The sequence below is a fragment of the Chiloscyllium punctatum genome, chromosome 9 (genome assembly GCF_047496795.1).
Source record: "Chiloscyllium punctatum isolate Juve2018m chromosome 9, sChiPun1.3, whole genome shotgun sequence".
Taxonomy (NCBI): domain Eukaryota; kingdom Metazoa; phylum Chordata; class Chondrichthyes; order Orectolobiformes; family Hemiscylliidae; genus Chiloscyllium; species Chiloscyllium punctatum.
The window spans coordinates 73,909,477-73,921,000 of record NC_092747.1 but is presented as its reverse complement, the minus strand read 5'-3'; the positions used below and the strand labels follow the sequence as shown (position 1 = coordinate 73,921,000).

At 41.0% G+C, this 11,524-nt stretch overlaps 1 protein-coding gene across 1 annotated transcript in view; it reads left to right on the top strand.

Moving 5' to 3' along the window:
- The first annotated feature begins 227 nt into the window (after positions 1 to 227).
- vstm5 (V-set and transmembrane domain containing 5) overlaps positions 228 to 11,524 on the top strand; it is a 36,590-nt gene continuing 25,293 nt past the window's right edge. Inside the window, exon 1 of the mRNA XM_072577819.1 lies at positions 228 to 352. Within this exon, the coding sequence (XP_072433920.1) occupies positions 277 to 352 (76 nt within the window). The 5' untranslated portion in view covers positions 228 to 276. The remainder of the gene's footprint in view (positions 353 to 11,524) is intronic.

The window sequence follows — 11,524 nt, the reverse complement described above, 5'->3', positions numbered from 1 at the left end:
TACCTTACCAAATAACAAACTGCAGAGTCATACAGATACACAGGTTTCTACTGAACAATAGACATTGCGTTTCTCAATATGTACACATTGGAGAATGATCTGCAAAACACTTTCTCGATACAACTTTTGTATCGGGCTCGATGCCAACTTGCATGTAAATGAAAAGCAAACCAGTTTGTCCAGACCATTTGAAGTGCAAAGTTCATTAAAACAGGCTTAAACGGAGGCTGAAAGAACACATGTGCTGGAATAATCCATCTTCTAAATGATGATTGAATGTTTCTAATGAGGACTAGAAGCTGGAATAACAACAGTCTTTTAATCTTGTGTTTAACAGGATTGTATTTACACAGTAAGTAACTAGATTTTATTAATTTTTCTTATAGTTTTGAGCAAGGTTTTTCATTTAAAAGGACAGCCACAGAGCCTGAGGATAGGGAACTATGCGCAATAAAAACTAAGCATTTGAGAAACTCAGCAAGTCTAGCAGCATCCGTGGATTCAGAAACAGTGTTAAAGATTCAAGTCTGATATGACTTCTTCAGAATGAAAAGTTTCAAAAAGGAATCCTTTAGTTTCTCTCTCCACAGTTAATGCCAGGCCTGCTGAGTTTCTCCAGCACTACTTTACTTTCAGATCTCCAGCATCTGCAGTATTTTACTTTCATAGACCTCTTACAATGTTCGCCAATACAGAAGGCAATTAATTGTGCTGATTTCCAGTTGAGAAAGGATAAAATCAAAGAGAGATGTGAGAGAGATGGGAAGATTTGAATGTTTGCATAAAAGAAATTGGATCTATTTACATTTGGAAGAAAATGGGCTTATCAGTGATAGGCAGCATGGTTTTGTGCAGGGAAGGTCATGTCTTACAAACTTAATAGAATTCTTCGAGGAAGTGACAAAGTTGATTGATGAGGGAAGGGCTGTAGATGTCATATACATGAACTTCAGTAAAGCATTTGATAATGTTCACCATGGTAGGCTGATGGAGAAAGTGAAGTTGCATGGGGTCTAGGGTGTTCTAGATGGATAGATAGAGAACTGGGCAGCATGAGACAAGAGAGTAGTAGTGGAAGGGAGTTCCTCAAAATGGAGAATTGTGACTAGTGATCTTCCACAGGGATTTATGCTGGGACCACTGTTGTTTGTGATATATATATATATATAAATGATCTGGAGGAAATTATAGGTGGTCTGATTAGCAAGTATGCAGCTGACACTAAGATTTGTGGAGTAGCAGATGGTGAAGCGAACTGTCAGAGTATGCAGCAGAATATAGATAGATAGAGTTGGGCAGAGAAACGGCAGATGGAGTTCAATCCGGGCAAATGCGAGGTGTTTCATTTTGGAAGATCCAATTCAAGAGTTAGCTATACAGTAAAGGGAAAAGCCTAAGGGAAAATTGATGTACAGAGAGATCTGGATGTTCAGGACCGTTGTACCCTGAAGGTGGCAATGTATTTTGATAGAGTGGTCAAGAAAGCATACAGCATGCGTTCCTTCATCAGGCAGGATATTGAGTACAAGATTTGGCAGGTCATGTTACAGTTGTATCGGACTTTGGTTTGGCTGCATTTGGAATACTGCGTACAATTCTGGTCGTCACATTACCAAACGGATGTGGATGATTTGGAGAGGGTGTGGGGAGGTTCACCAGGATGTTGCCTAGTATGCAGGGTGCTAGCTATGAACAGACATTAGGATTATTTTCATTAGAAAGATGGAGGTTGAGGGAGGACCTGATTGAGGTCTACAAAACCATGAGAGGTATAGACAGGGCGGATAACAAGAAGCTTTTTCCTCAGAGTGGGGTCTCAATTACTCGTGGTCATGAGTTTAAGGTGAGAAGGGAAAAGTTTAAGGGAGATATACGTGTAAAGTTCTTCATGCAGAGGGTGATGGGTGCCTGGAATGTGTTGCCAGTGGGATGGTAGAGCCTGGCATGATAGGTCATTTAGAATGTATTGAGACAGATACATGAATGGACAGGGAGCAGAGGGATACAGATCCTTCGAAAATAGGTGACAGGTTTAGATAGAGGATCTGGATTGGCACAAGCTTGGAGGGCTGAAGGGCCTGTTCCTATGCTGTAATTTTGTTTGTTCTTTGAAACACGGGGAGAAGTCGTATCTGATTGAATTTCTCTATCTTGTGAATGTAGGAATTTGAGTTTCCCATGTTTGATCGACAAGAGTAGTGGGAGGAGTATATTGGTCCCATTTAACTTGTTTATCCCTGTTAGGAAGCAGATCTGCCAGAGGAAATTAAAGCTAGGTTGAGTTTAATGTGATGCAGATAGACTAAATGGGTGATAACTAAACTGAAGCAAAATATTGCAAATGCTGGTAATCTGAAATAACAACGGAAAATACTGGAAATCCTCAGCAGGTGGGGAACCACCTGTGGGACCACCTGTTGGAAAAGAAGTAGTCCTAATGGTTGGAACTTTCCTGATATGCCATGGGTCTACTGCTGGGACCCAGTTTGGTCCTTAGCCCACAAATGTGAACAGTGTGATTGTGGTGAGGGTATTTTACCTCTACTAAGTAACAAAGAGGTGACTCAGGAACCACTATTCAACTGGGAATAACAGTCCTCCTCCCAGAGCTGTCTGTCCAAACAGAGGCAGAGGTGACCTACAAACCTCAGGATTAACACTGATATAGGAGGATGCTGCTGAGGCTGTAGAGGGAAACAGAAGCCACCTCCATGTTGAGCAGCCTGTGATGACTGACAAAGAAGTTGTTAAAATATACCAAGTTAGGTAGGCAGGCCCAGCAATTAAAATGGTCAATTCTCCAGGTCAGCATTAGTAGCATAAAAGAGAACATTACTGGTGGACGGGTCTCTATGAACCATGGAGCAATTGGAAGCCTGCCATACTCGAGATGTCACCAGGAGGCTGCCTCAACATACCTAGCAGTCTCCCATGATGGGGATTGTGGTGCATTCTGTCACTTGGAAAATGATCACCGCCTTCTTGGGAGTATTCAGTAGTAATGGGATAGCAACATCGCAAGCAAGCTTCCCACCTAACATCATCCAATGCCATTTCACCAGCCAGTCTCTATGGCTGAAAATGTCTCAGCCAAAATTTCATGTCCAATATGCTCATGCCCAATGTGTACTGTAGGATATTCCATCTTTATACAACTAGTATCTACAGCAGTGCAGAAATGTCTTTTTGAAAGAGTCAAAATATAGTTAATTCCTTAGCTTAATTAAAATGTGAGTTTAAACCATGGCAGGAAACATGCATGGCTCCTAGGAAATTAAAGAACAACTATCAATCTAAAACAAACTGTTGTCATAAACTTGCACATACTTCACATGGTGGCAAAAAGAAAGAACTGAAATATTCACCATTTCCCAATGCATGTACCAAACAGTGGGACTTGCTCCCCAGTTGTTTTTTCAAAATTACTGACCTGTTCCAGCAGCGGATACTTGGGAACAAGCCTTAGCAAATGCACATTATAAATTTTATCCTTGAATAATCATGTTAAATAGCTTGCACTCTGTTTTTGAATGTACTGTACCTTTAGAAACTGATTATAGGGCCTTTTGATGCTGCAGCTAAGCCAATTGGAGCAAAAAGCATGAACATAAAGAAACCAACGCAATATTTAACAATTTAAACTTTTTCCAATAGTGTAGCTGCAAGTGCAGGTTAGATACGAGTAATCCTGAAGTGAGTAGCTTGTCACTGCATTCTCTAAAGCCTGTGCATCAAAGGTGAAATATTACTTGGCAGTAAAACTCTGATCTCTTCACTGCAACACATTAGACCATTAAATCACCATATAAAGATCATAATGGTTCTCCAATTAACATTACTTCATCTAATGTAATCATTTAAACCTTTATTAAAAACACATTACTTTTCAGCAACGATTATTCAGCCAGTATAAATTTACCTGAAAACATTGTGAAATTGTTAATTCGAATGTCGGATTACTTTCCAAATAGCATTCAAAAGAAACTCTTGGTGTTCATTTAAAATCAGCATCTCCCCTGTGTTTAAAAATGACATCTTCATAATCCTTCAAATTATAAATCAGTTCCACAAAATTTGAGGGCAAAACTTCTGTACACAGCTGTTTTTTCTCCAGGTGTCACGTTTTAAGATTGGAAGTGCCGGTGGTGGACTGGGGTGTGCATAGTAAAAAATCACACAACACCAGGTTATAGTCCAACAGGTTTATTGGGAAGCACTAGCTTTCGGAGTGCTGCTCCTTCATCAGGACAACCACCTGATGAAGGAGCAGCGCCCCAAAAAGCTAGTGCTTCCCAATAAACCTGTTGGACTATAACCTGGTGTTGTGCGATTTTTAACAATGTTTTGGAATGTCAGTGATCATAGCCCGCCAGCTTTTACAGCCTTTGATAATAGTCAATATCTCAGCGTTGTTCTCAAATCTTTATCTGTTCTGTTTCTTTAGCTATTGGTATATTTCCTTTTTTTTCCCTCCCGAATGTTTTGCTATCCTCATGTTCTAGTTTTTCGTCTCCTAAGTACACATTCAAGGAATTTTTTATTGATAGCTGTTTGGTTTTTCTGGTGTGTCTAGTCTTTTCTTAGCTGCCTTTTTAATTCTCACGTCATGGAAACCACATCTCTGTTGGTTTTATTCTCTGTTGTCTTGCATATTGTCATGAAATTGCTCAAGCTAGAATATAGGAACAGAGTACAATGTGACCAAGCCTTATTGCTTTTAATGTACACAACACACAAACCTCCTACTGCTTGCTAATTTAAAGAATAGTAGGTGCATCTAGGGTTCAACGTATGGAAATCATGAGAGGATACCAATTTAAGCCAGTCTGCACTACTTAAAGCCAATCTGTATCCCTTAAAAGGGAGGCACATTGTATCACTGGAGCAGGTTCTGAATGTTATTCATCAACTGATTTTGACCTGGGAATGGCAAATGTAAGTCACATTGTGGCAATGAGCAGGTGCCAAGATTTTCTACAGTGCACTGGATGCAGAGAAGGAAATATGTAAACATATCCATAGATGGTCACTAGACCCTCCAGCCAAGCTTTGCAAAATTAATTTGACCAGACAGCTATGATGGTCAATGCTAGTAGTCTAACCCTGAGGACCTAGATGCAATGTTGCAAAATGTTCAATGATTTTGTATGATAGTCAAGACCAGTTACTATAGCTTTAAACGTCATATTCTGCCAACTGCATGACACAGTCTCACACACTACCCAAAGCACATTCCCATCACTTACCAACTGACAATCTCCATCAATCACAATTCTTATCTAATATAGCTTTACATCACCTCATCCACTTAACACTTGTATAAGCCTCAAACAGCTTGCACACACTGGCAGCTTTTGAACAAAAACCACCACATCACATAAGCATATCACACCATGCTCACGATCACACAAATTGCAGGGCAAATTGACATACAACCTGGAATGGCAGAAGCTAACTGGCGAGGGACAGGTACAGTTGCAGAGAGTTTTCACAATGCATACATCCTTACCAAATCATAGATGCCACAAGTATTTGCTCCACCTCATCAGCTACAAAGCTGGTTCCTAGGTGACAGGAGATATGTACTGAGACCCAACTAATGACACAGTTCACAGTGTGCAAGGTGCAGATGAGGACAGTAGGTAGCGCTGCCCATCCTTAACAAGAACGACAATACAAGCAGGTGATGAATGCAAAGGGACTGGTGGTCTGAGATGCATTTGTTTTAGCAAGAAGTGTAGGCAGATGAACTTACGGCTTGGATTGATACCTGTGAGTATGATATTATTGCTATTACTGAGACTTGGTTGAGGGAAGGGCATGATTGGCAACTAAATATCCCAAGATATAGATGCTTCAGGCAGGGTGGAGAGAGAGGTAAAAGGGGTAGAGGAGTTCCATTACTGGTTAGCGAGGATATCACAATTGTGCTGAAAGATGGCACTATAGAGGACTCGAGTAGTGAGGCAATATGGGCAGAGCTCAGAAATAGGAAGAGTGAGGTAACAATGTTGGGACTGTACTACAGGCCTCCCAACAGTGAGCGTGAGATAGAGGTACAAATATGCAAACAGATTATGGAAGGTTACAAGAGCAACAGGCTAGTGGTGATAGGAAATTTTAATTTTCCCAACATTGACTGGGATTCACTTAGTGTCAGAGGTTTAGATGGAGCAGTTTGTAAGGAGCAACCAGGAGGGTTTTGTGGAGCAGTATGCACATAGTCCAACTCGGGAAGAGGCCATACTGGATCTGGTGTTGGGGAATGAGACCGGCCAGGTGGTTGAAGTTTCAGTAGGGGATTACTTTGGGAATAGTGACCATAATTCCATAAGTTTTAGAATATCAGTGGACAAAAATGATTAACAAAGTTGATTGATGAGGGAAAAGCTGTAGATGTCATATACATGAACTTCAGTAAGAGATTTGATAAGGTTCCCCTTGGTAGGCTGATGGAGAAAGTGAAGTTGCATGGGTTCGGGGTGTTCTAGCTAGATGGATAGAGAATTGGCTGGAAAACAGGAGACAGAAAGTAGTAGTGGAAGGGAGTTTCTAAAAATGGAGAACTGTTACCAGTGGTGTTCCACAGGGATCCATGTTGAGACTTTGTTGTTTGTGATATATGTAAATTATCTAGAGGAAGGTATAGGTGGTTTGATTAACAAGTTTGCAGATTGCACTAAGATTGGTGGAGTAGCAGATAGTGAAAGGGAACTGTCAGAGAATGCAGCAAAATATAGATAGTTTAGAGAGTTGGGCAGAGAAATGGCAGATGGAGTTCAATCCAGGCAAACGCGAGGTGATACATTTTGGAAGATCCAATTTGAGAGCGAACTATATGGTAAATGGAAAAGCCCAGGGAAAATTTGATGTAGAGAGAGATCTGGGTGTTCAGGTCAATTGTACCCTGAAGAGGCAATACAGGTCAATAGATGGTCACGAAAGCACACAGCACATGTTTTCCTTCATCGGATGAGGTATTGAGTACAAGAGTTGGCAAGTCATGTTACAGTTGTGTCAGACTTTGGTTCGGCCACATTTAGAATACTGTGTATAGTTCTGGTCACCACATTACCAAAAGGATGTGGATGCTTTGGAGATGATACAGCAGAGGCTCACCAGGATGTTGCCTAGTATGGAGGGTGCTAGCTATGAAGCGGGGTTTATTAGTTTGGTTACTTACAGTGTGGAAACAGGCCCTTTGGCCCAACAAGTCCACACCAACCCTCCGAAGAGCAACCCATCCAGATGCATTCCCCTACATTTACCCCTTCACCTAACACTAAGGGCAATTTAGCATAGCCAATTCACCTAACCTGCACATCTTTGTGTTGTGGGAGGAAACCGGAGCAAACCCACGCAGACATAGGAGAATGTGCAAACTCCACACAGACAGTTGCCTGAAGCAGGAATTGAACCCAGGTCTCTGGTGCTGTGAGGCAGCAGTACTAACCACTGTGCCACCATGCCGTTGAGTAGATTAGGATTATTTTCATTAGAAAGACGGAGGTTGAGGAGAAACCTGATTAAGGTCTACAAAATCATGAGAGTTATAGATTGGGTGGATAACAAGAAGCTTTTTCCCAAAGCTGTGGATTCAATTACTAGTAGATTAGGATTATTTTCATTAGAAAGACGGAGGTTGAGGAGAAACCTGATTAAGGTCTACAAAATCATGAGAGTTATAGATTGGGTGGATAACAAGAAGCTTTTTCCCAAAGTTGTGGATTCAATTACTAGGGGTTACGAGTTTAAGGTGAGAGGGGAAAAGTTTAAGGGAGATATGAATGGAAAGTTCTTTACACAGAGGGTAGTGAGTGCCAGTGGAGTATGTTGCCAGCAGAGGTGAGCATTATAGCCTCATTTAAGATACATCTAGACAGATAAATGAATGGGCAGGGAGTAGAGGGATACAGATCCTTGGAAAATAGGCTTAGATAGAGGATCTGGATTGTAGGCTTAGAAGGCTAAAGGGCCTGTTACTGTGCTGTAATTCTCTTTTTCTTTGTTATTTGTAATACAGTAGACTAGTGAACTGCTAAAGATGTGGTTCTGTGCCTGGAACTCTCAAATGAAGCATTTCAGAACTCACCAATAATAATGTCCAGGATCATTGTGATCAGCTGTGTCGTGCATAACATTGTTTAGTAATGAGGTGAGAATTCTGCAGAAAGGGAGATGGAAGAGCCAAATATCTTCTTTGACAAGCTGGAAGGGGAAGAAAATGCTGCTAATAAAGGAGTGAATCCTTTGGATGCAGCAACAAATGTCAGGCCACAGTTTAATGTGACAAACAGGCTCGTGACATTATCACCATCAAATTTGAGGATGAGTGAAGTCCTACAATATCTCAAAGCCATTAAGAGTTTTCATCCTTTTGGTTTCCCTCATGAACATTGAGATTTTTGGTTCATTGCATTGTTCTCTTGTTCTCATGACTGCATTATACTTTACAATCCAACCTTAACAGTGTTGGTAAATTATCCTGTGCATGAATCAATGTGAAATAATGCATATGTTAACATTATGATATCTGTGCTGCAAGGATGCAAATCTATTTCCATAATACTTCATATTCCCATATCTTGGATACCTGGAAGAAAAATTGCTGCAGGCTACATCCCAGAGTTCTGAAAGGCACAGCTGAGGAAAGTATAGAAGCATTGGTGGTAATGCTTTCAGTAATCACTGAAGTTAGGGAGGATCCAAGAGAAGTGGCAAATTGTTATTATAAACGTGTGTAAGAAAGCAGAGATGAGAACTTAGGAAATTATAGGCCAATCAGCCTGGCCTTGGTTCATGGCAAAATTTTACAGTCCATTATTATGTATAAGGTTGTGATTTACTTGGAAGTGATTCGGAAAATAGAGCTGAGTCAGCACAGCTTCATCAAGGGGAGGTCATATTTTACAAATCTGATAGAATTCATTGAGGAGTTAACAAACAAGTAGACACGATCTATGTGGAATCCCAGAAGGCATTTGACAAGGTTTTGTACAGGAGGCTGCTAAATTAAATAAGACTCCATGGTGTTAGGTTCAAGGATAGAGAATTGGCTGACTAGCAGAAGGCAGAGAGCAGGGATAAAGGGGTATTTTTCAAGAAGGCATTTGGTGACTAGTGGAGTTTCACAGGCGTTAGTGTTGGGACCGTAAATATTCATATCTTTTTTAATGATCTTGATAAAGGAACTGAAGGCGTTGTTGCTAAGTTTGCAGATGACACAAAGATAGGTGGAGGGACAGGTAGTGATGAAGAAGTGGGGAGGCTATAGAAGGATTTGGACCAGGAGAGTGGGCAAAGAAGTGGCAGAAGGGATTCAATGTGGGAAAGTATGAGATTAGGCATTTGGTAGGAAGAAAAGAACCATAGACTATTGTCTAAGTGGGTAAAACCTTCAGAAATCTGAAGCACAAAGGATATTGGGAGCCCTAGTCCAGCCCTAGTCTTTTAAGGTTAATAAGCAGGTTCAATGGTAGTTAGGAAGGCATTTCAAGGGGATTAGAATATAAGAGCAGAGATATGGTGCTGAGACTGTATCAGGCTCTGGTCAGACCACATTTGGAACATAGTCAGCAGTTTTCAGCCCTATATCTAAGTAAGAATGTGTTTGCAACTGAGGGGATCCAGAAGAGGTTTACGAGAATGATCCCAGGGTTGAAAGACGGGAGCTAGTGTAGGGGAGAAGGATTCATGTTTTTGGATTGTTGGGATATCTTCTGGGGTAGAATTGAAAGAGGACTAGTATACCGGTGAGGAGATTTATTAGAGATGCTCGGGAGGATTTAAATTAGTGAGGGGAGGGGGCTACTCAGGGAGATAGTGAGAAAAGAGATCAGTCTGAGAATGGTGCAGTTGGGAAAATGGGTGAGTCAAACAGTCAGATAAGGCAGGAACAAAGCAGGGAACAAGGTAGGACTGATAAATTAAACTGCATTTATTTCAATGTGAGAAGCAGATGAACTCAGGACATGGTTGGAAACATGGGACTGCAAAATCATAGCGATTACAGAAACATGGCTCAGGGATGGACAGGACTGGCAGCCCAGTGTTCCAGAGTATAGGTGCTATAGCTAGAATAGAAAACAGGGGCAACAGAGGAGGAGGAGTGGCATTTTTGCTTAGGAATAACATTACAGTTGTGCATAGGGAGGATATTCCTGGGAATGTATTCGGGGACACCATTTCGGTGGAACTGAGACATAAGAAAGAGATGATCACCTTCTTGGGATTGTAGTCAGTAGTCAGCTGGAAATTGAGAAACAAATTTGTAAGGATAGCTCAGTTATCTATAAGAGTAATAGCATGGTAATAGTAGGGGATTGTAACTTTCCAAAAATAGACTGGGACTGCCATAGTATTAAGAGTTTGGATGGAGAGGAATTTGTGAAGTGTGTCCAAGGAAATTTTCTAATTCAGTATGTGAAAGTACCTAATAGAGAAAGTGTAAAACCTGACTTACTCTTGGGAAATAAGACATATCAGGTGATTGAGGTATCACTGAAGGAACACTTTGGGGCCAATGATCATAATTCTATTAGTTTTAAAATAGTGAAAAACGATAGACCAGATCTAAAAGTTAAAGTTCTAAATTGGAGGAAGACCAATTTTGACACTGTTAGGAAGAACTTCAAAATATTGATTGGGCGTGGATATTCACAGGTATAGTGATAGCTGGGAAGTGGGAGGCCTTCAAAAATTAGATAACAACAGTCCAGAGACAGTGAGTTTCTATCAGGGTAAAGGGCAATGCTGGTAGTTGTAGGGAATACTGGATGACTAAAGAAGTTGAGATTTGCTCAAGAAAAAGAAGGGAGCACATGTCAGATACAGACAGCAAGGACTGAGTGAATCCTGCGAAGTGTATAAAGACAGTAAAAGTACATTTAAGAGGAAAGTCAGGAGGGCAAAAAGGAGACATGAGATTGTTTTGGCAAATAAGGTTAAGGAGAATCCAAAGGGATTCCACAAATACATCAAGGACAAAAAGGTAACTGGGGAGAGAATAGGGTCCCTTAAAGATTAGCAAGGCCACTTACGTGTGGAACCGCAGAAGATGGGGGAGATACTAAACAAGCATTTTGCATCAGTGTTTACTGTGGAGAGCTTGGGGAAATAAGTAGCAACATCTTGAAAAATGTCCATATTACAGAGGAGGAGGTGTTGGACGTCTTAAAAGGCATAAAGGTGGATAAATCCCCAGGACCTAATCAAGGTGGGGGGAGATACTAAATGAATATTTTGCATCAGTATTTACTATGGAAAAGGATATGGAAGATATAGACTGTAGGGAAATAGATGGTGGCATCTTGCAAAATGTCCAGATTACAGAGGAGGAAGTGCTGGATATCTTGAAATGGTTAAAAGTGGATAAATCCCCAGGACCTGATCAGGTGTACCTGAGAACTCTGTGGGAAGCTAGAGAAGTGATTGCTGGGCCTCTTGCTGAGATATTTGTATCATCGATAGTCACAGGTGAGGTGCCGGAAGACTGGAGGTTGGCAAACGTGGTGCCACTCTTTAA